Consider the following 23170-nt stretch of genomic DNA (forward strand, 5'->3'; position numbering starts at 1 on the left):
ACTATTGTCAAAATTATTTTCTACAGTATAGGTTGGACCGAGATTCAGTTCAGAAAGACCAACTTCTTGTAAAAGAGCAACATCAATACCCTCTACGTGCAAAAAGTCACGTAGTGCAGATTGTTTGGCAGAACTTTGCAAGTTATTAATGTTAATCGTAGCAATTTTAAGCATCATCACACTACAAAGCACATAACAGCACCAATACAAAAGAAAGAGCGAAGAAAATAAAGATAAGAGCATAATTAAAAACAAGTAAAACTGTGAAGGGAAGCGTAGAACATCGGAATGACATATAAGTCAATCTAACGCAGTATAGGAGATACTAACTGATCGTAACATAATTGATCTGGAGCCATTGACACATAACGCATGCACCAACCATGATATCATGACATAGTATCAATATTTGTAGATACAATAGATGTGGTCGGGTCATTTTCACACTTCTTAAACAGTTTTTGACTCAGTTCATTACGTTTAGAACGCTTGCGGCGATTTCGATTTTCGTCACTAATTGCATTGAAGTCCGTGATAGGAGAAGCACCCTGCATCTCACTAGGCGGGGATGGGGTGGATGGTGCACGAAGCATATCCTCAGATGAACCACAATTGTCCTGGGAACCAGAAGTACAGCACTCGTTACGATGAACGATCGTAGAAGCCGACGTAATCGATGAGAAGTCATGTTCTCCAGAAACTGGTTCAACATCCGTAACACAATTAGACAAGTGGGCATCAGATGTAATTGGTAACTGCTGTGGGGCTTCTGTTTTTTCAGTGGAAGGATTAGGACACGCACGTACAGGCAATTCTGAAGAGACACTAGTAGCATTGTTCAGCTCACAGGAAACATTCGTAGTTGGTAGTTCTGGAAATTGAGTTGCATCTACTGTAGGCACACTGGGGTCAGATGAGCATGATACACTGATGGTGGGTTTGTTCCAAGGGCGGGAAGTAATGGGCAAACTGTCAAATTTAGGCATGAGACGATCTGCAGAATTATTAGTGCGAAGTGTAGGGGCAACCTTAGCTGCATGACTGTTGGGATCACTGGGAACTCTAAGGGGGCAATTAGAATACATATGTGCCCCATTGCACCTGAGGCATGTACGGGTCTGATTGGGGTACGTAACACAAAACTTTTGTCCTTGGATTACAACAAACGATGGAATAGGTCGTTTCACTTCCATTCGTATCAATTTACGCCCGGTTCGTATAGGGTAAACATGATCAGCAGAATAAAGTTCATCTGAAATTTTAGAAATAACACCATAGTCCCCAAGAACTCTTCTAATTTCAGCATCATCAAGTTCCATTGGCGTACAAAGCAACTTAACGGTTACAATTTGCACATCGGCCCACAAAACTGGTACTGGATGGTTCCCATCTGTATCACTATAGTACACAGTTCCGTCAGAAGTACGCAAAACTGATTCACAAAGCTCTTCGTTACGAAGTTTCACATATAACAATTGGCGATAAACATCCATTTCGATACTTAATACATCATCAACAGTAAACTTGAAGTTATCACTGAGCCACTGATGCAGACTCAAGGTGCTTGGTCGCTGCGAAACACCACCAAAATCATATTTAAGAGTATTTACCCTTTTTAACGACATGGTTCATTCAACTAATTCACTCACAAAAAGAACACAGAAAAAAAGAAAAAAAACAACAACAGCAAACCTGATTGCTAAGGAAGGCAGCGTTGAAAGTAAACACGTCAGAGCTTGTTGCACAGAGCGAAGACACGTCTACTCACTTCAACAAGCAAACACAGTAAACTTATCCACGGCACAACATGCACTTTTTTGTTTCGAAGCTTTATTTCTAATGTGTGTGTTACGTAACACCGCTACCAGATGTCAGTAGTGGTGCGATCACCCATTTCGCAGTTACGAAATCACTCTTTTAACCCCCATTAATCCGATTTTTATATACCTACAATTCTCTCTCTCTCTCTCTCTCTCTCTCTATATATATATATATATATATATATATATATATATATATATATAGACAACAGTAAGTAAGAGTATAGATTAAGTTATTCTTGATTTTAATCTACAGAACAAATGCTTTTAATGAAAACATGGGGCCTGTTGCCGTAGATGGCTAAAGGCCGTAAATAAAATACAAACTTCATATGTAAGTGGGATAACTCCCGACATCGGCTGATTTAAGACGTTTGATAGCGAGGGTAATGGCTGGTTTATAAACACACTTACTATAGCGTGTGTAGGTAAGTGGTTACAGCGTCTGACTGTTATGCTAAGGGTCCGGGGTTCGAGTCTCGGCCTGGACTGAGTTACATTTTTCTCAAAGAGTTAAACACTATAAATGATGTTCGCGTTTGATGCTGAATGAGATTTATTCTATGAAGGGAGAAAAACCAGGACGGATACAGGAGGCAGGAGGAAAGACGGACACTGTTTATCCTTAAGTGTTAAAATTTAATTTATTCCCATGTCTTTTGCTCTTTCCTTTCCCTCTTTCCTTCTTTTCTCATTTTGTTTAGCTTTCCATACTTTTTCGGTCTCTGCATGATGCGTATTACTGTTTTCGTTTCCTCCTAGAGAAACAAGCACGAGATAAATCGGCAGAAATTCCATTCACTTTAAGATCAAAAAGATAGGAATTAATCCAAAGAAAACGAAAAGAATAATACGTTTCATGCAGAAACCGAAAAAGTACGGATAGCTAAACAAAATGAGAAAAGAAGGAAAGAGGGAATGGAAAGAGGGAAAGGAAAGAGGGAAAGGAAAGAGCAAAAGACATGGGAATAAATTAAATATTAACACTAAAGGATAAACAGTTTCCGTCTTTCCCGCTGCCCCCATCTTGGGTTTTCTTCCTTCATAGGATAAATCTCTTTCAGTATCAAACGCGAACATCATTTAGTGTTGAATTCCTTGAAAAAAAATTAACTCAGTCTAGGCCGAGAGTCGAACCCCAGACCCTTAGAATGACAGTCTCACGCGGTACCCATTTACCTACACAGGCTCTATCTACTACGTTCATAAATCTGCTATTACCCGCGCTGTTATCAAACGTGTTAAATGAGCCATTGTCGGTGAGCCACTCCAGTTCCATTTGAAGTTTAAATTTTATTTACCTAACTTAGCCATCTATGGGTAGCAATCCCCTTGCTTTCATAAAAAGCATTTGTTCTGTAGATTAAAATGAAGAATGAATTAATCTGTACTCTTGGGAGCATACTGGTGCACCAACATATCTATCTATCTATCTATCTATCTATCTATATCTATATCTATATATATATATATATATATATATATATATATATATATATATATATGTGTGTGTGTGTGTGTGTCGAATTAATTGAGGATTAAAAGAGCGACTTCGTAAATTTACGGAACGCGTGTTAACACAACAGTAAGGACATCTCGTAACGTTGTTACGTAACACACGCAGTGTAAATGAAGTTTCAAAACCAGAAGTCTGAAGATGTACCGTGGATAAGTCGGTAAGACGTCTGCTTGCTGAGTGGAGAAATCCGGATTCAAATTTGGGCTGTTACGTTTTTTTTTTTTCTGTTTCGTTGAAAATATATTTTTGCGTTTTAAATTGCTTTCTTTGATTTTTTGTAGATTATCTTAAATTAGTGAAGGCCAAGTAAGGTCAGATTACATATATGTCTGCTTTATCTGTGTGTACAGTGCAGAGATGGAGTGAGTCAATTGGGTCAAGATTTGTGAGGAGGTCAGTGGGTCAACAGGACGTGACTCACTGTGACACACCACCCACCGTGACCTCTCTTACTCACACTGATCCTAAGTTTTAAATTTTAAGGTCTCCCTCTTTATTTGGCCTCCCTCCTTATTATTAAATTCAATGTATAGATAATTATTGAGTTGAGTTGATTTTGAGTTTAGCGTCCTTTTTAGCAGCGAGGTTATATGAGACGGGACCTACTGATTAACATGTAATCCAAAACACATGAGCTCCCGTTGGAATCAAACCAGGGTCTCCCACGCCACTGGTATATAATTGTGTCTTATATACCAGTTAATATTCTTGCTATTAAGTATAAAGTTAAAGAAAACTTGTAGCTTCACGAAAGATATTTGTTGGTCCTTCAAGGTCAACAGAAGAACAAAAAAACTAATACTAGGTGTGCCTTTACAAGTGACTACTATGATAACAACAGAATGCTGCCTCCGGGGGTTAGTAAAACGCTTAACTGTGTGGAAATCGCTGCACACAACAGGTCTTAGGAACACTCACAATACGTAAAATTGAAAGAACAGAAAATAGTGCATTTTTTGAAATGAGCATACAATTCACACTTCACCCAAAGTCCCAATATGGGAAATCAGTCAATATCTTCAGTTGGAATTACTGAAAAAGACAGAAACTGGCTATTTAAAACTCCAAGTGTAAACCTGCGCTTGGAGCGATTTTATTAGCTATATCACAACGCATTTTCGTGAGTTGCTCTGTTGTCAAACGTGCTTAATAGCTCTGTTAAAGTTCTAGAACCGGAGGGCGGCGGTTCGAGCCTGAGTACAGTAAAATTCTTTTTTCAAAATAGGGATGGCTTTTTAAAAATATATATAAAGTTGTATTTTGAAGTGATTGTAAAACAAATTCAGATGAACTTTCACATTTCCAAGCTCACTCGTATTTATTCGCCATGTCCCAAATTTCACAGAAATAAATCCCTACGTTAAGCGGGTTTACATATCCAGACTCCTAAATATGAAAACATTTACGCTCACTCCAACCTCAATCATTTCATGAATTCAACCTGATTTACGTATGTTATTAGGACATAAAATTGAATGTGATTTATTCTACAAACACTTTTATACATTGCAAGACCTGTGACGTCCAAATATTCACTGAGAACTCATAGTCGTATCGCAATAAACAAAAGCTAGTATGGAATAGTAAACTGCTTTCACAAAAGTTAAAAGAAAGCCCGCAAAAGCATGCAAAATGGTCGAGTGGTTTAGGTCGATACTCTATCAATCATATGTTTGTGTGTTAAAACCCAGATAGCAGAAACAGCTTGCCACAAGCATGATATAAGCTTGTCGTGACAAGGATATAAGCTTGTCCCAAGCTTGTTACGACAAGTCTGTAAGCGTATATCAAGGCTGATTCAAGCGACGAAGTTGACAGGCGACAAGCATATTGTAGGCTTGTACTGCAAGATTGTTTCAAGCTTGTCAGTTCAAGTTTATTGCAAACTTGTTACATAAAACATGCTATAGGCTGGTTACCTCAAGTTTATTTCAAACTTGGTACGTAATGCTTGCTCCAGGCTTGTTACCTCAAGTCTATTTCAAACTTGGGACATAATGCTTGCTACAGGCTTGTTACCTCAAGTTTATATCAAACTTGGTACATAATGCTTGCTCCAGGCTTGTTACCTCAAGTCTATTTCAAACTTGGTACATAATGCTTGCTACAGGCTGGTTACCTCAAGTTTATATCAAACTTGGTACATAATGCTTGCTCCAGGCTTGTTACCACAAGTCTATTTCAAACTTGGTACATAATGCTTGCTACAGGCTGGTTACCTCAAGTTTATATCAAACTTGGTACATAATGCTTGCTCCAGGCTTGTTACCTCAAGTCTATTTCAAACTTGGTACATAATGCTTGCTACAGGCTTGTCACCTCAAGCTTATTTCAAGCTGTTCACTTCAAGTTTAGCACATGCTTAATATGTCTCGTTTATTGCAAGCTTCTCAGTAAAGCTTGATACAAATTTATTTCTGCACGTGAGAAAATGATTCATCTGCTTGGCGACATGTATAATGTTTGATGTGTAGGTTAGTATAATGTTCAATGTGTAAGTTACATAAATGATGGTGTGTATTCTTTTGCCATCTGAGGGTCTTTGGATATTGCCATCACTTTATTGGCATTCTTTTAAATATATATAGGGGAAACCATACCATACTTACTATTAATAGTAAACATTGTACTAAGCTATGGTTTCTGCAATATTTTAAAAAGTGCCAATAAAGTGATGGCAATATCCAAACACCCTCAGATGGCAAAAGAACACACACCATCATTTATGTAACTTACACACTGAACATTATACTAACCTTCACATCAAACATTATACATGACGCCAACCAGATGAATCATTTTCTTACGTGCAGAGATAAATCTGTATCAAGGTTGACACTACTGGACTTCAGATCAAACCTTATACCAAATGAAATCAACCTCATATAGACAACAATCCTGCAAAAATAAACGTAAAGGTGAGGACGAAAGAGCTGTTAAATTTACATAAGCAATGTTCTGAAAAAGAATAGTTGTGTTCGGTCAAAATGAAAGCAAAATATGTATACTTTAACAATTTGTATTATGCTTCTTTCCTTCGTCCATTATGCGTCTTTGCAGCACGAGGTTCAGGTTTATTTCTGTTGAGTAACATTGAGATATCATGTTAAATTATAAATCCATGTCTCACACAACATTGGTGTTGAATATATACCCCATACTCCAGTCTATTGAGACTAGTATCTTATCTCAACATAGAAAGTAACACTTTTCCTGAGTTCCTTGGTGAACATACTATGCGACCTGGCAGATCAGCATCCACTTAGTTTACCATTAACCACAGTTTAATGTTGAAGTTCAGCGTCCCGTTTCAGCACGAAGCTTTATATGAGACACTGACCTGTAGAATCCGAACAGTAATGCGTCAATGTTTGTAAGGTCTTCCACTGGGAATCGACCACGACCCTAGGCGCACCAAAGACGTACACCACTAGACAAGCGTCAAGGGCTAAGCAAACTTTTAAATTTTCAGATTTCAGGAAAGAAAGAAATATAAATTAAATCCTAGAACCACTGCTACACAGGGTGCGAAATACTGAGGATGGCCATTCCCTCGCTTCAAAATTTTGGAAGAAAATTCATCCTCAATAATTTACTGGAGAGATAAGGTGACACTGACACTGTCACAAGTATACAAACTATTTACAGTAAACCTGTGCAGTTAGTGGACAAACTAGTGGTTAAGCATTATCCCTAACCTTATATAGTTCAATAATTTTGGATGTTCAATATATGAAATCTTCATTTCACAACTTTCCAGTGCATTTTTTTTTTTTTTTTTTTTACTTATTTATTTACTCCTATCTCTCCCCGATCATAACTGTTATGATTTCGCATCCTGCTGCTACATAATTGAAATAAATTATCCCTACATTCTACGCAATAACTGATATAAGGTTCCATGAAAACAATCAGCTTGCATTACAATGTTATTTATTGAACTTTATTTACATTGTATTATTTTTAACTTATTTTCTTAATTGGGTTCCTCAACTTCAACGGTGTCACCTTCCACTACAGGTATTGAATTTCTTCGTTCTCTGCAAAATAATAACGATCATAAGCACGTACTGAAAAACATGTAATTGATTGCACAGTTAAAAGAAAACATTCATGTTGTTTACCTTATAAATACGCTTTCATTAAAATACATTGTTATTCTTTGAAGTAAGTGCCACACAAGACAACAGTGTCTGGTACTCGTTTCTCAGATCTGGTGATCCATGGCTTGGAAGCACTCCACATATGATCTCTATGGCATTACGGTAGAATTTTTATAGTGAATTAATATTCCCTAACCGAGCTCACCTATTCAGATGTTTGATTTGCAGTGTGACACTTCTTATTCAAAGTTGTCTTGACTATGTCAAATACAATATAATTCATCTTACCATACTGAAAATTAATAAAGTAGTTTTAAACACTACTATACACAAAGATTACGCAAACACTTTCGGTTCAGCGGCATCCCTTATATTCTATATTTTACATTTTACAGCCCTATTCGATTAAATTTTGACGATCACTCATAAGAAACACTTGAAAGGAAAAAATCGCGTTTGTTACAATTACAACATACTCTCCCATAGCCTGATATTTAGTCGTCTCGGGATCGCACGGATGTCTGGGTCATACAGGGTCAGGGATCTGACTACTTCGGGACCACGAGTCACGAAGTATGTGATCCGTTTCATCACTGGTACCACTGCATGGTATTTATTCACTTTACCTATTTCAATGTTCTAGTGCCAGTAAATTTTCAGTAAAGCTTTTTTTTTTTTTTTAAATTTCCTAGCTGAAAATGTGCAATGTTCTGTGAGAGCATCAATTGAGATAAATCCAGAAAATGTCATATTGACTCACTCGGTACTGTTGTATAAGCACGGCGTTACGAAAAACAAACTAAGTGATCAACTGATGTAAGAAATCACTAAGGGATGGAAGAAGAAATATTTACTTATTTCTTTAATTTTTTTCTCCATGTCTTGTATGAAATGCAATCTGATCTCACGATTCACAGGAAAGATAGGCCATAAGTGTGTGAACCTGTATACCTTGTATTCTTCACGGAGCAACACAAATGATAGATGATGACCTACAAGGCGTTATCCTGCGTCATGTAAAACAGAATGCATGGGAAAGTGTAGTTCGCAATTCACAGGAAAAGTGTAGAATTTACTAAAGTAGGTACCGTGTATACGGACAACTTCGTACCATTTTGCAACGAGTTTGGAACATACCTTAGAGGTTCAATGAAATATTTCTCTTAAAAAAAAAAAAAAAAAAAAAGTTACTGGTGACTAATACGTAAGGAGGTGTTGAGCAACAATTCACTGGAATTATTTGTGACAGTAAAACAAACGGATTTTAATCCTGAGCCTTACAGCGGAGGAATACATCTTTGCAACGTTTCATTCTTTCAAAATACAAGAATCACTGATAGGAAGACATGCATATTGCCTTCATCATACATATCAAATGAAGAAGGGCTGACTCATTACCGTAACTGTGACACTAAGTTTATTTGACTTTATTTCGCTTTCGTCATATTCTGATACTTTACTTAATGGTGTTGAGTACCTGTGACTTATTTGGTGTTTAGCCTATTATTTTATATAGGCATTTTTTTTATGAACTGGAACTGGAAATTTAATTATGTGGTTTCACTGTTTTCTTTAAGTAGTTAAATGGCCCTTGCCTTTTTAAAATTAATTTGCATTACATATACGTTTAATACTACTTATATTAAATTTGATTAAATACTAAAAGTATACATAAGATGTTTACTAATTGAAAGTATATTTAAAAAATAGATTTGAAGTAGAAATAAGTAAAATCAAACCATTATAATTCTAGTTCATTTCAAAGAAAGTAGAAAAATAAATTAAACAACATGTAACAATGACTAATTGTGCGGAAACTAGATGATTGACACACTATACAACCAACTACTACAGTTGTTTTCTACATGTTTGTTGAAGGCTTGAGAAATATTACCGAGAATTGGTATAATAATATATGATTAATAATAATTTTTTATGGAGTTTCAATGATAAATTATAATCTGTGAGCTTCTTACGCTAGTGCCTTATAACTGATAATACTTTAATTAATATTTTTAAAATCTACTAGCCATATACTTTAATGCGTTGAACTCGGAAGTATCCATGTACAATCAAAAGATGCTGGAAATAAAATTAAAAAGAAAATATGTTTAAAAGTAAGGCTTCAGAACATAAAAAGAGATAGAGAGCCATGGCTTCGCCTGAAACTCGTCAAAAGGAGGGGCTCACACACACAAGCCCTTCAGGGTGCGGCACGTAAAACCGGCCCGTCGTAATATTCTGGTATATTGTGTTTTTGGCAACACTTAAATAATCTACCTTCCTACCAAGAGATGGCGTGTCGAGGTCGGGTCGACTTACGTGACCGAAGAGGAGCGTCAGTTATGTTACTTTCAGCAGGACGGTGCAACATGCCACACATCAGCTGCATCATTGTCCCTTGTGCATGAGATGTTTACACCAGAGAGGACAATCAGCTTGTGGCCTCCTCGGTCCACGTGTCCACGTGTGACTTTTACTTATGGGGACTGTAAAAGGGAAAAGTATACGAAACAAATCCACACACAATTGAAGAACTCAAGACCAGGATCCGGGATGTCACCAATAGCATTACAACACAAGAACTGACAAAGGTATATATGAATCTCCTCAATCGTGCTCACATGTGTGTTGAAGTGGGCGGAGGACACTTTCAGCACCTGCTGTGAAGGTGAGTAGTCATATTCAATATATTACATTTCATTTTATGTGTTCACTTTACGGGCCGGTTTTACGTGCCGCACCCTGTATAAGCATTACCATTGGGCGGCGGTCCTGAAGAACAAGGGATGCTCCCTCTATTCCCAAGTTATTTTGAAATCTGCTCTGTTGTGTGGCATTATGTACTATTCATTACATATATTGTCTTGTAGAGGTCAGAAATATGACGTTAGCAGGTAATACACTAACCACACATCAGCTGTAAGTGTACCACATGAGCGTCCAGACACACATTCTTTTCATTTTCTTTAGATATACGGTATTGAAACACCGATGAAATTAGCTAGGAGATAGAATGAAAAGTACAAAACTAAACTCTCATTCGCTACAGTCCATAGAGTTATGGATGGCCAGATGGTACTCGTTTAAGTGACTGATACGTTCTCATCGCAGCGTCTCCTAGGCACCATTATGTCTTTCTAGGCAGGAGTTCGATACATCTTAGTTGAAGATACTTCTCTACTGCTTCGTGATGCTGGGTTAATATCTGGAAAGTTGGGGGTCTCATCAGGTGTAGAACCGGGGACACACGAAAAGTTGCGCACATTAATAATTCTGGTAAGCAAAACCACAATAATTTTTGACAAATAGCTTAAACATTTACTTTCTTTTTTTAATAATTTGACATATTTAAGCGGTTTTTTATATTTTAGTACAAAGGAAAAAAAAGTGAGAATGAAAAGAAAAGGAGTAAGGATTACAATTATTATAAGATGTCGAAATCTCGGAATTTATGAAGATTTGAAACATGAAATTTGGTATTTGGATGTTATATAAAATAAGTAGATACGAATTTCAGCGCTCTTGATATATGCATCAGAAGGAAGAAAAGGGGATGGAAAGAAAAATGGATGGGGATTATAATTATTATAGTAAAGTATTTAATCTCTTAAAGTGAGAGATTTGAAGTTCGGTATTTCGATTTCTCATTTAAAATACTTTGCCACGTGTTTCAGCCCTTTTTTGGTGACATTTTAGTAAAAAGGGAAAGAAACGATGTGGAGAGGAGAAAAAAAAAAGGTGGGGATTACAATTATTCTAATAAAATGTCGGTATCTCTAAATCTTTTAAGATTTGAAACATGGAATTCGATATTTGAACTTCTCATTTAAAATTATTACATAAGCGTTTTATGATACATATCCTAAAAAGAAGAAAAAAAAGGGAGGATTACAATTATTATAATAAGATGTTCATATCTTGGGGTCCAGGAAAATAAGAGGCATTGAAACGGCGGAAATCTCTTTTTCCTCCAAATCCACAGAATTCTATGCATATGGTATTGATCTAGTGACCTATAGATGTGAAAAATGTAGTGAATACAAAACGTATATGTAGAGAAGAACGCGTCCATGGATTAAGTTGCAGACCCCTAGCTTATTTTGTGATGGTAAGAACTTTCCAATCTATCTCGTGATCGTAAGGAAAATAGGAAAAACTATACTTACCTACGCAGTAGTCTAGGCTTCGCCTGCTGCAGCCAAAGACCCAATACTTCCTTCACCTTTTCTTCTGTTGCGTCGGTGTACATCTTACGAACAGCAGCTGAAAAGAAAGATAGAATTTCAAGCAAATACTAGCGATTTTTATTCTTAAAAAAAACTGTCATTTGAAATAAATTTCCCTCTTAAATAGCTTTACGGAATTATGGTATGGTTTGTAAACATGGATACCTAGAGCTGAAATTAATTCCTATATTATTTTTCAAGTCACCTAAGCTAGGCCCCTATTTTGTGATTTTTATGTAAGGGTACTATAGAAAGTTATCTTCCACCACACTTTTGGTATATTATATAATTGAAAAGTTACATTTTTCGATACAAGTGTAATAAGACTTTCTTCCGATGCCCTTAGTGGTGATATGGTTTTGAGTCAACGTTTAAAGTCACCTTAAATAACACTACAAAAAACACATTAAGTTTTGGCTGACTTCGTTGTCACGAAAAATTGAAAGATGAAGACGACAGAAAGACAAAAGTTTCATTTTTGTCTCACATTCACCGTCTTGAAAGCCTGCAACTTTTCTCTTTTTATACTGGAATTACGGTAACTTGGAAAGCTATGTTCTTCTAGTCTTTTATCTACGTTCTAGTGTTAGACAAAGAGCTCTGAAATTCTGCTGTTTTAAAATATCGGCAGGACACATACTAGGTAATACTACCAGACTAACAGTGTTGCCAACCCAACAAAGTTATATTCTTTCAAATGGCACTACGTCAGATTATTATGAATTTCAAATCTACATACAAAACGAAAACGTACAATACTACACTTAATGTTCATTGTTGCAAACTAAGGATGCTACAGTATCACAAAAATCCACAAACATCCCAAGTTTGGAGACCTCTACAACAGTAACAATGCAAGTGAAACGGATGGAGCAATGCACATCGGAAGTACGTTAGTGTAGATTAGAATTAGGATTTAGATTTATGGGCTTTCGGCATCTAAGGCCATTTAGCCCTTCACGTTTTTGAGGGATGACGTCCCTCGATGAGCATACAATCTTGGGAAAGGGAAGGAAGAAAGGATTGGGGGAGGAAGGAACCGGACTGGGACCTATAAGTTAGGTATCACCCCGACATTTGGCTGATGTGAATGAGGAAAACCCAGGAAAACCTCATTCATTTCACTTTTTCGTCCGAGTGCCCCCGCCGGGAATCGAACCCGGGACCGCTCGCACCGAAGGCGAGAGCGTTAGCGACTAGGCTACGCGGGGTCACTACGTTAGTGTAGAATACTACAACCAGTATATGACGTATTTTTAATAAACAGAAACAGAGTTACAGGGAATTGAAATTTTGACATTTCTCTAAGGGCTTTATTTAGAAAAAGTGTCGAGATAAGTATCACATCTAATTGCGTAGATTCTTTTCAAAATATGTAAATATTATAAAACCGTTTACAGCAATTTGATATTGTAAAGAGTTCCAGGGATATGATGATTTTTGTTAAATTTGGCAATACTGCTTAAAATGACGTACTTCCAAGAAAGTTTTAAAATGAGCGTTGCATTTCTTTGTTACTTTAACACTTGACTGTTACTATAGTTTTTGGCTGTTGTGATTAGTACAAGTTCTCGCGATTTCATTATTTTTAGCAGTATTGCGAACTTTAACATTATTTTTTATATCTACCGAACCATTAAAAATATCAAATTGCTATAAACGACATTATGATCTTCAGATAGTTTGAAAAGAATCTACGTAATTAAATGTGATATTTATCTCGACACTTTTTCAAAATGAAGCCCCTCGAAAAAAGTCAAATTTTTAATTCCTTGTAACTTTGTCTCTGTTTATTAGCAATACGTCATAGCCTGGTCGTAGTATTCTACACCAACGTACTTCCGATGTGCATTGCCTCATTCGTTTCACTTGCATTGTTCCTGTTGTAGAGGCTTCCAAAATTGGGAGGTTTGTGGATTTTTGTGATACTGTAGCACCCTTAGTTTGCAACACTGAACAATAAGTGCAATATTGTAGGTTTTCGTTTTGTATAAATTTGAAATTTGTAATAATCTGACGTAGTGCGGTTTGAAAAATATATAATTTTATGTTGAGTTGGCAACACTGTTAGTCTGGTGTTATTAGCTAATGTGTCAGACTTCCCCCCCCCCTCCCCGCCGATTCTTGCAGTATCCAAAATTTCAGCGTCTTTTGTCTATTAGTTTAAAAGTTAGAAGAGCATAACGCGATAAATGGACCACCTCGTATTATATATACGTACCATCTTGTATCACTACTGTTCAACCGGTGCTAACTAATTTAGGAAGAATTAGTGATTCCGATATTAAAGAACGCCAATAGCAGTATAATTTTGCACCGGACTTTTCGTGTATACCTTGTATACCTTACATAAATAGATACATACCTTACACTTTACAAGATAATTAACTACTGACATTTTAGAAGTGATTTTATTCGTGTGGTAGACAGTATCAAATTTACAGGTATACACGAAAAGTCCGGTGCAAAATTATACTGCTATTGGCATTCTTTAATATCGGAATCACTAATTCTTCCTAAATTAGTTAGCACCGGTTGAACAGTAGTGATTCCTACACTGTACTTCAATTTAAATTCGTTGACACTATTGACTTTATTTAGCTCTGGAATAATTCCTACCTTGGAATTTTACTTGGTTTTAGGTTTACCGTACACCTTACAAATTGTGTTTGAATGCTTTTTCAAGCAAAGGTTTGTTTAAATGTGTACTTTGCCAATAAAGCTTTGTTTACAACATAGAGTGTTGGATCAGTTATTGAATTTCCTATATATTCTACACAGATGTTATATTCACCCAGTAAGGGTGAACACGTTTACATATTTTACTACTTGACAGTAAAAGCATCCTAAAATACTCAAAGCATACTTTATTCATGAGGTCCAGTACGAGAGAAGTAAGACTTTGTAATAAGCAAACTGGAATTTTGTATGGTTACTAGCATAAATAAATAAATGAAGTTAAATATTTCAGTACAACTTTTCAAATCAACTTACTGTGGATCTTTTTGCACACTTGGGTGGACCCAAAGGTGTGCTTTTTTGCTTCATGATCCTTGGTTTTCCTGCCAGAGTAGGAGAATTCCATTGCGAGCTTGTCGCACAAAGTCCTTCTTATTGCATTGTGAGCGAAACCTTTTAAATCCTTACCACCAATTGACAGTAATACTTTTACCTGAAAGAAAGGAAATTATTTAGATCTAATTCATGCTGAAATCGAAAAGAAAAACAATATATATAAGGGTCCGTATTGTTATGTTTCTCTACCAGTGGAAAAAAAATAACGAAGCATGAATGAAACTAGATTAATTTTTAGATACCGTAATGTAAAGTGTGAAAAAAAAAAGGGAGTGGGGTTCTGAGTTTCATGGAAGGCCGTATCAAATGGGCTACGTGACTAAAAAACTGTTTGCCTGGGATTTATTTAGTAACTTTCAGCTTTATATCGGAATAGCGGTTATTTAAAAGGACCATTGTCCGTTTGAATTAGAAAAAAAATTCATACACACACACACACACACACACATATATATATATATATATATATATATATATATATATATATATATATATATATGTTTGTATGTATGTGTGTGTGTGTGTGTGTGTGTATGCATATGGAAATTACATACACTTCCAAAAGTAACAAGAAACAGTGGGTTAATCATTGCTACCAACAAGTAGTGTCAGAAAATAGCTAAAAATGGCTCAACTTACCTTAAATTATAGGTAACAGAATTTAGGAATAAAGAAAGTAAAAATTTGGCACTTTTTGTCTACTAGTTTACAAAGATGTTCTAATATTATTTATCTTTTGATATCCTCAAATCAAACAGTTTCACAATACAATTTGTTCCTTCATTGACTAGAAGTAATAAAATCTCTCGAATTATTTTCAACTTCCATTGCTGGCATGTCTTGATAACACTATTGATCTAGCACAAAAATATATACATACACATGCACGCATCTCAACATCAACCCAAACTAAAAATACACTAGAAACTAATCAAACAAATTGACTATGGAGAAACCAGATCCAGGAATCCCGATTTACCGTGACGGATAAAAGATATCTAATCTACTGTGACAATGTAAGTGCTGTTGTAAACAGAAGAATTAGAAAAATACCAAGATAAACTACTTTTTTTTTTTTTTTTTAGGTTTTTCATATTTTCTAAAAAAAATGACTGCAAAAGATTTAATTGCCGCCTAAATGACTATATATTAGCAAGTATGAATGGCAAGTTGACCAAAATTATAGTACATAGCTAATCCACATGATAATGGCTAAATTGGCAAAAATGGAGTTGATGCTAACATTTAGTCAAAAGAGAGATGTTCCAAAAGGACGTAAATTAAAAGATATAACAAAGATTTGAAACCTGCTTCATAACTTGTACAGTTTTGATAGAACACTTACGTATTTCTTTCCGAAGTTAGGATCTTCAAGCTTTGTCTCAAATGTTTGAAAATCATCCAACGTGCGCAGAGGCAGAAGGCCAAGAAGTTCGCATTCTTCGTTTATGGACTCTGCTTTCACATTCACACCATTACTTAGAAGTGTGTCGACCTTCTTCTCTACGGAAGATACTCTTTCACTAAGGTCAGCTAAAGTAGATTGTATTTGGCCAAGTACCATTCTGATATCTGCAATAAATTTTAGGAAATATTGTTTTGAAGGTGTTAATATAACTAGAAAATATATTATTTCACAAATCATTGAAACAATAAAATGTACAGTACGTTTGTGGTGGACAAACACCGCGTGCGTAGGTTTTCTCAGGGTTCTACCGTTTCCCTCCACTTTCTTCACTCCATCAAATTCATTCTCATCATCACCGTCTCCTTTAGGCTGCCCCGCATAACCGTGGTACAAAACTCAAAGATTTTATGTAAATACGATTTGGCTGTTCATTTAATCAGAAATCTTGGGGAAAAAAGTGGAGAACAATTAGGAAGACGTGTGTAGAAGACCACTACGTTGGAGAATTATGACCAGGTCATTAGAGTATGATGTCACTCATCAGCACTGCGGAAGGAAAAGGTTGATTGCTCAGAGGTAGAACGTTGCCTTTTGGTGCGACGGATCTTTGGTTCAATCTCCGGCTTCATGAGTTTATGGTGGACAATATCATATTCGTGAGGGTTTTCCCGTTCTCATGCCGCTAATTCCTTCACAATCATTCACTATCATTAGTCATCCGTGTTCCTTAATATTAACCCTACGAAGACTAAACTATAATTGGTCACGTGAAAGACTAAGGGGGGTCAATTTTGCTCGCGGTTGTAACTTTCAATTTTAACCCTACTAATATATTTTAAAGTTATTTAATGACTGCTACTAATAAATATGAGTTGTAAAACTATTTTAAGACTTGTGAAATTTTATTTTAATAAGAAATATTACAAATATAAGTCCCAGTACAGACTACTACCGCATTTGGTTAGCAGACATGAAGTAGCTTGAAATACATTAGCCTGTGTAGACAAGTTACTATACTAAACCTGAGAGTATTACGTTTGATCAATGTATGAGAGTAGATTATGTTAATTTAGTCATCCATTCAAAGAATAGATAAGTATACAATGATCCTATTAAAGTAAAACTGTACTTCTCTTAACATTTCTAAGTTGCTAAAAAAAATGTATTTAGTCACCTGCGCTAAAAGAAAAAAGTGCTTTCTAATAAAACTAAATTTAAGATTAGATTACAGAAGAAAATACAAAAAAAAAAAAAAATCAAACGTTGTAAAAATTCATTTGTTCGGGCAAAGAGGAAAAGAAAGTGCGGGCAAATTTGACCCACCTTCGTCTTTCTATGGTTAAGGACATAACCCTGGGTCTTTAACTAGAATTTACATTTTATTTAAATTTTGTAATATTGTGGTCTTCACAATTTCTTTTTTCCTTCTTTCCTTTTCTTCTGACGAACTGTACCGCAAAAGCATAAAGTTAAACTTTGTGTGTGTGAATGTGTATTTGATAAAATTGCTATTCATTTTGTATTATTAATACCATAAAAATCAATCTGTCTCCAAATACTAACAGCATTTTCCGTCCAGTGATCCTCAGTACTAAATAAAATCGAATAGCATGACTCTCTTCAAACCGAACAGTCTACAGTTCCATATTGCCACTCTTGTTTTTCAAGTATAAAATAATAATAATAATAATAATAATAATAATAATAATAATAATAATAATAATAATAATGTTACATAACCGTACTTTCCTTGCAGAACAGCAAATCAAATAGATAAAATATATAAGTCTGCTTAAAAATAAACAAGACTAACAATCATAAATTAAGTCTTGACTACTTTTTGGCTTCGGGCCGCCTGTTATATGTATAATATGAGCACAGATTATTAAAAGTATTACAATAGTATTACACATAATGTTCATGCATAGCCTTACGTCTACAGTGCTCGACTTCGGCATTCGTAATGTAACTAAATCCTGTTTTAAATCAAAATAGACTATTCGGATAACTCTAAAGAGATTCAGAGATCCCATAATAATAGTTCCCGTTCCAAGGCTGGTTGTTGAAAATGTACGATCAACTGCAATTCATTTACGTACGTACCTCGAAGAATATCTGAAGTTCCTGTCGAATTGTTAGAGGAAAATCTAATAGGTAATCCGCTACTTGGAGCCTGTTCCGATGTTGTCGTCGATGTTTCACTATTTCCTGACAAGAGTCGGCTAGGTAAATGCGCTGACAAAGTTCCAGTTTTCTGAGTGTCAGAAATTGGGCTCTGAGGCTCAGAGTAAGGTTGTGTTGCATCTATAGGCATGTTTGACTCGAAAGACTCTAAAGAAGGATAGGGGTGTCTCACATAAATAGATTTCTTAATAGTTTCTTGTATTCCATCTTCACTTAAACTTACTAAACTTAGCGTATCATATTCTTCGTCAGGAAGAATACATTTCTTTACTTTTCTCTTCCTTGTTCTCGGCCCCTCTTCGTCACTTTCCAAATTTGAAGTATCTTCTGCTTTCCTTAAATGCAACCTGGCTTCCGAATATGTTGCTGGAACAGAAAAATTAAAGATCAAAATCCTACGTCTCCTTATTTGTTCTGAACTTGAACCAGTACGTTACTTTCTCCGCTAAAACAGCAAACATAGTAACCACTCATTTAGGCTTATTGTTCAAACGAACCAGTATTAGATTTGTCTGTGTGTGTCTCTTCATACATATAAAGGTGAAAAAAAGAAGATAATAATAGTGATGACTAAATTTATATTAAAATACGAACCTTAAGAGTTTGTTTCTTTAATTTCTTTAGGGGCTATAATTTCTTTAAATAATCATTAACATTTCGAGCATATTAATCGAGTTACCATAAGGGATTTGTTTGCCGACCATAATTTCTTTACATAATTATCAATATTTCGAGCATATTAATCGAGTTACCATCTTCTAAGATGGTTACTAGATGAATGTGATTGGAATATTGATGATCATTTAAGGAATTTTGATCGCCAAAGGAATATTTTAAATCAAGATTAGAAATGCGTTCCATGAGTTCCATTAGTAATAAAGACCAGTAAAGAGTAGATTGTATGAATGTGTGTATAAGTATGTCTATTATAAGAAGTGATCGAAGCTTATCGAAAACAATACATAATACATCCATGTTTTAAAATACCAATGTTATTTTCAAATTAATACATACCAATGGGGTAGAGGAGGATAATTACTAACCCAATATTATTTCCATACATCTGAGTAAGGAACATAGATGGCCATTTTGCATTGGACTCGCACTCACTGCTATCAACTGGGCTCACGCTCAATTATTGAGCCCGAGTGCCGAACTCTCACGTTTGAACACCTTTCCAATCTTTCGGATGTGACCAACCGCCCTTCTCACTCAGAGGAAATTAAACTGGAGATACTTGTCACTCTTGTGAAGAGTACTCCATCAGCAAATACCGTCACAGTTCAACCCTTAACATTTTTATTTTGTCCCTCTGGCCAAATTTCTGAGACAGCCTTGTTACTGATGTCTTTTTTATACTGAAATGTGTTGCACATTGCAAGAACGTGTTTGTCATCCCATGCCATCAATACCTTCTTCAGGATGAGTAGTTTTGAAGAAACGCAGGAACAATTTGTGCTAAGGTTCCCTAAAGGGCTTGTGTCCCTGCATATACATGGCAATTTTTTACTGCGCTCCCGTTCCCTCGGGCTCGCAATCACTTCTTTCAACTGGGCTCGCGCTCATTTCTCCCAAGTGCGCTCGCACTCAATTATTGAGCCAGAGCCCAGATGAGAGCGAGTGCCGAGTTCACGAGCGTCGGCCTCGCGAGTTTGGACACCTATGGTAAGGAAAACAATGTGACTATATTTGTTAAATTTTCAAACATTTAAGTGAGATAAAATGAAATACTTAGTTTAACGTCCCACAATTATGCACCGAGGCTAAGGGAGTCGGTAATGATGAGAAATTAACGAAATGGTGGAATGCACACAGTGGGAGGAAGCGGGAGAACTCCGAGAAAATCCACGCATACAGTGTTTGTTCCCGAGAAGATGCATGCACACAGGGTTTGTTCACCACAAAGCCCACTTGGCGCGAGCTAGGATCGAACCAGGGACCCCACGCACCAGAGGTGAACGCTCTACCACTGAGCCATCGCGGTCCTTCAAATATTTAAATGAAGTTTGCGGATGATGAGTACGGCTGGATGTATGATGACGTCATATAGTGTACAATGACGTCACTTTCGGTTGCTGAAGGAACAAATAACGCGTGCAGTTCAAGATAGTACGATATCCTCAATACTAAAAATGGATGCTAAACTTAGTAAACAAACAAAATATTATGATATGGAACTATCCTTACACAAGAATTAATTGGTTATACACAATAACAGAATTCAGTAAAAATAATGGAATTTAATATATATAAAAGTATTTTCATACTTACCGTACTTGCGCATTACTTTGATTGGATGCAACTGCCACTCTCTGCTCGGTTCCGCTTCTGTTCGTAACAATCTTTCTTTCTTTTCATCTGTAGTGACATTAGGAAAAAAACAATGACCTTCGTCTTCTGTCAACCACTTCATTGCTACCACTCCAGGAGCATCATCTTCTTCAACAAATTTTACTATGGCAAATTTTTGGAAAGACATAATGCCACTGGAAAACTGCAGATATCAAATTGTAATGGACTTACATAAATAGTTATTTTGTACAATTGAGAAGAAGAAAAGAAAAACTATGAAAATGAAACACGAACAAAATGATGGTACTGAAATGCACTAATTTAAATGTAATAGTGGCAACACAACTGACTTTCCTTTTAGGGTTAAGAAGACAAGCTTTTGATCTATTTCTGACACTGGTCTGCTTTGAATATCTGATAATTGATCGACCTGATATATACCCAGCGAAGAACTACTGCAGAAAGGGTGTCCATAAAAGGACTTTTTGCTCATAAACTTTTTGTACAGTACGACCATGGTCTCGTAAGAAACAGAATAAACAAAATTAGAAACCAGCACAACACTTCCGTCATTCAACCGACAACAAGAATTCGGAGCAGTAGTAGTTAACTTGAACAGATTGAACTGTACAGCTTTAAATTGTCTTGATGCATCGCATCCCTCTGTTAGAGGTCCTGAGGTATGCGGAAACAGATAGCGTATTGGTTCATGTCGCTGTGGTTTAAAATCAGTTTTTTTATTTTGGAACCAAATTCCTGAATTTGACATTTCAATTAAACGTTTAAAAACCTGTTGCAAAGGTTTATCACCTTTACGGACAAGCTTCTTTAATGAATGAAGAAAATCTTCAAACTGAAAGGCACTGCAAAGATCAAGTGGTCCAAACGTCGAAACATCATCGGCTAAATGTACGAGGCCATGAAAATTATGGGTAATAAACTGCTGTCCATATATATCTTTGAAAGAATTTACAAAATGTATAAGAAGATTCTTTGCGTAAGTTTGATGTTGATAACAATGAGTAGGACTTAAGAGAATTCTTAAGGAAATATGCAAACTCAAGAAAATATTATAAATATGCTCTGAATCTGGAAGAAAGGCATCATGCAAAGCTATCAGTCCTGTATACAACAGAAACTGCCGATACTCTGTTGCTTTCCACCTTTTAATCTCCTCAAGACTGCGAGGTTTACGAGAGAATTCACAAGGAACGAAACATTGGAGAGAAATCAAATTAGAAGAAATGGAGTTAATTACACAATGGGGAAACTTTAACGGAACGGAACCGAACATCCATACATACAGCATTGTCCTCATAACTCCGAGACATACCAAATGCATATAATCAAGAGGAAATGAATGAACGAAATCCAAACCAGGAATAACACTAAGAGGAGTACCTGTTACGTGATAATTTTCGTCTTCTTTACGCAAAAACCCTTCATGCGTGCGGTGTTCATCGTCGAATCCGGAAAATGTCATTCGACCATTGATAAATTCTCCTTCCTGTTTACATCTTGTACAAGAACTATATCCAGTATGACTTTTAACACCCAATATATACGCTTTGGCTGGTGCATCACAACAAATGCCCTTTACCTTGACAGACAATTGTTTACCATTTAACTCAATGCCATTGTTAATCAACAATGAGACTTCAGTAATAAATTCTGCAAGGAAGTCCTTGCATTCAGTAGCTTTTTTCTTCCCGTAATAAATGCCAATCGGAAAGACTTTCGAATCTAAAGAAGGAACATTAAAAACAGAACCTAAAATTGGCCAAAATTCACCGGTATTACTTTTGAAGAGAGGCAGTCCATCTATCCCTATCATCAATTCTACTGAAGAAACTGACTCCACTACATGAGGCCACAATTTTTCGAGATTGTCTTTGATGCCTATATGACAATAATAGCCAGGAGTCACTGTTTTTACTGGTACAGAAGTAGGTGTGTTTAGCAGAGTTCGAGCGTCAATAGGTAAGTCTTGGAAGCATCTGTGGCTCTTCAAAATGCATAGTAGAGCCGAAAACGCAACATTCGTAATGCCAAAGGAGGTAGACCACTTCCTTAAGTCTTCGAGCAGTTGTTCTTCACAATTCTCGTAATTTAGGTTGCTATTGGAACTGTCACTATCCGACGTTATTCCCTCTAGTTCTTCTTGTTTAGAATGCTCCTCTCTCACTAGACATTCTTCCCCAAATGCTTTCAATAAATTTTTATCAAGAAGCTTAGTTTTATTCTCCCCGAAAGTCTTTTGCGCGGTGGTTGTACTGGCGCTTGTAAAACATCCTATATCATCAGCACTGTCTTCAGTTAGTGCATTATTTTCTTCAACTACACTATTTCCATGAGACGTAGTACAAGCTTCATTACGAAAAAGTTTCCTCAAACGTTTTCTTTTACCTTCACGTGAAAGCTCTAAGAAGCCTTTGCGTTGTGACATTTTCTTCCTCTGGAGAACTATAAAGGAAAGTTAATTATAAGTTTAGGTTCAGAATTATGCTCAGTGACAATTGATAGTGTAGAATTAGCAGACC

The 23170-nt window shown here is 36.1% G+C and overlaps 1 protein-coding gene across 1 annotated transcript; it reads right to left on the reverse strand.

Moving 5' to 3' along the window:
• Nucleotides 1–7255: 7255 nt before the first annotated feature.
• LOC145693428 (uncharacterized) lies at nt 7256–20963 on the reverse strand. The gene is made up of 6 exons (XM_081769413.1): nt 20610–20963; nt 18258–18704; nt 16092–16318; nt 14666–14843; nt 11612–11708; nt 7256–7379 (listed from the first exon to the last, which is right to left on the reverse strand). Exons 1-6 carry the CDS (start codon nt 20815–20817, stop codon nt 7316–7318), a joined length of 1221 nt encoding a protein of 406 aa, XP_081625539.1. The 5' UTR covers nt 20818–20963; the 3' UTR covers nt 7256–7315.
• Nucleotides 20964–23170: the final 2207 nt, after the last annotated feature.

Source organism: Thermobia domestica, chromosome 8 (assembly GCF_964235325.1).
Source record: "Thermobia domestica chromosome 8, izTheDome1.hap1.1, whole genome shotgun sequence".
Lineage (NCBI taxonomy): Eukaryota > Metazoa > Arthropoda > Insecta > Zygentoma > Lepismatidae > Thermobia > Thermobia domestica.

Coding starts and splice junctions, on each gene's coding strand:
- LOC145693428 (XM_081769413.1), bottom strand. CDS start 20,817: ATGTCTTTCCAAAAATTTGCCATAGTAAAATTTGTTGAAGAAGATGAT. Junction 11,709..14,665: donor AGTGTGCAAAAAGATCCACA/GTAAGTTGATTT, acceptor CTTTCTTTTCAG/CTGCTGTTCGTAAGATGTAC. Junction 7,380..11,611: donor AAGCCTAGACTACTGCGTAG/GTAAGTATAGTT, acceptor ATTATTTTGCAG/AGAACGAAGAAATTCAATAC.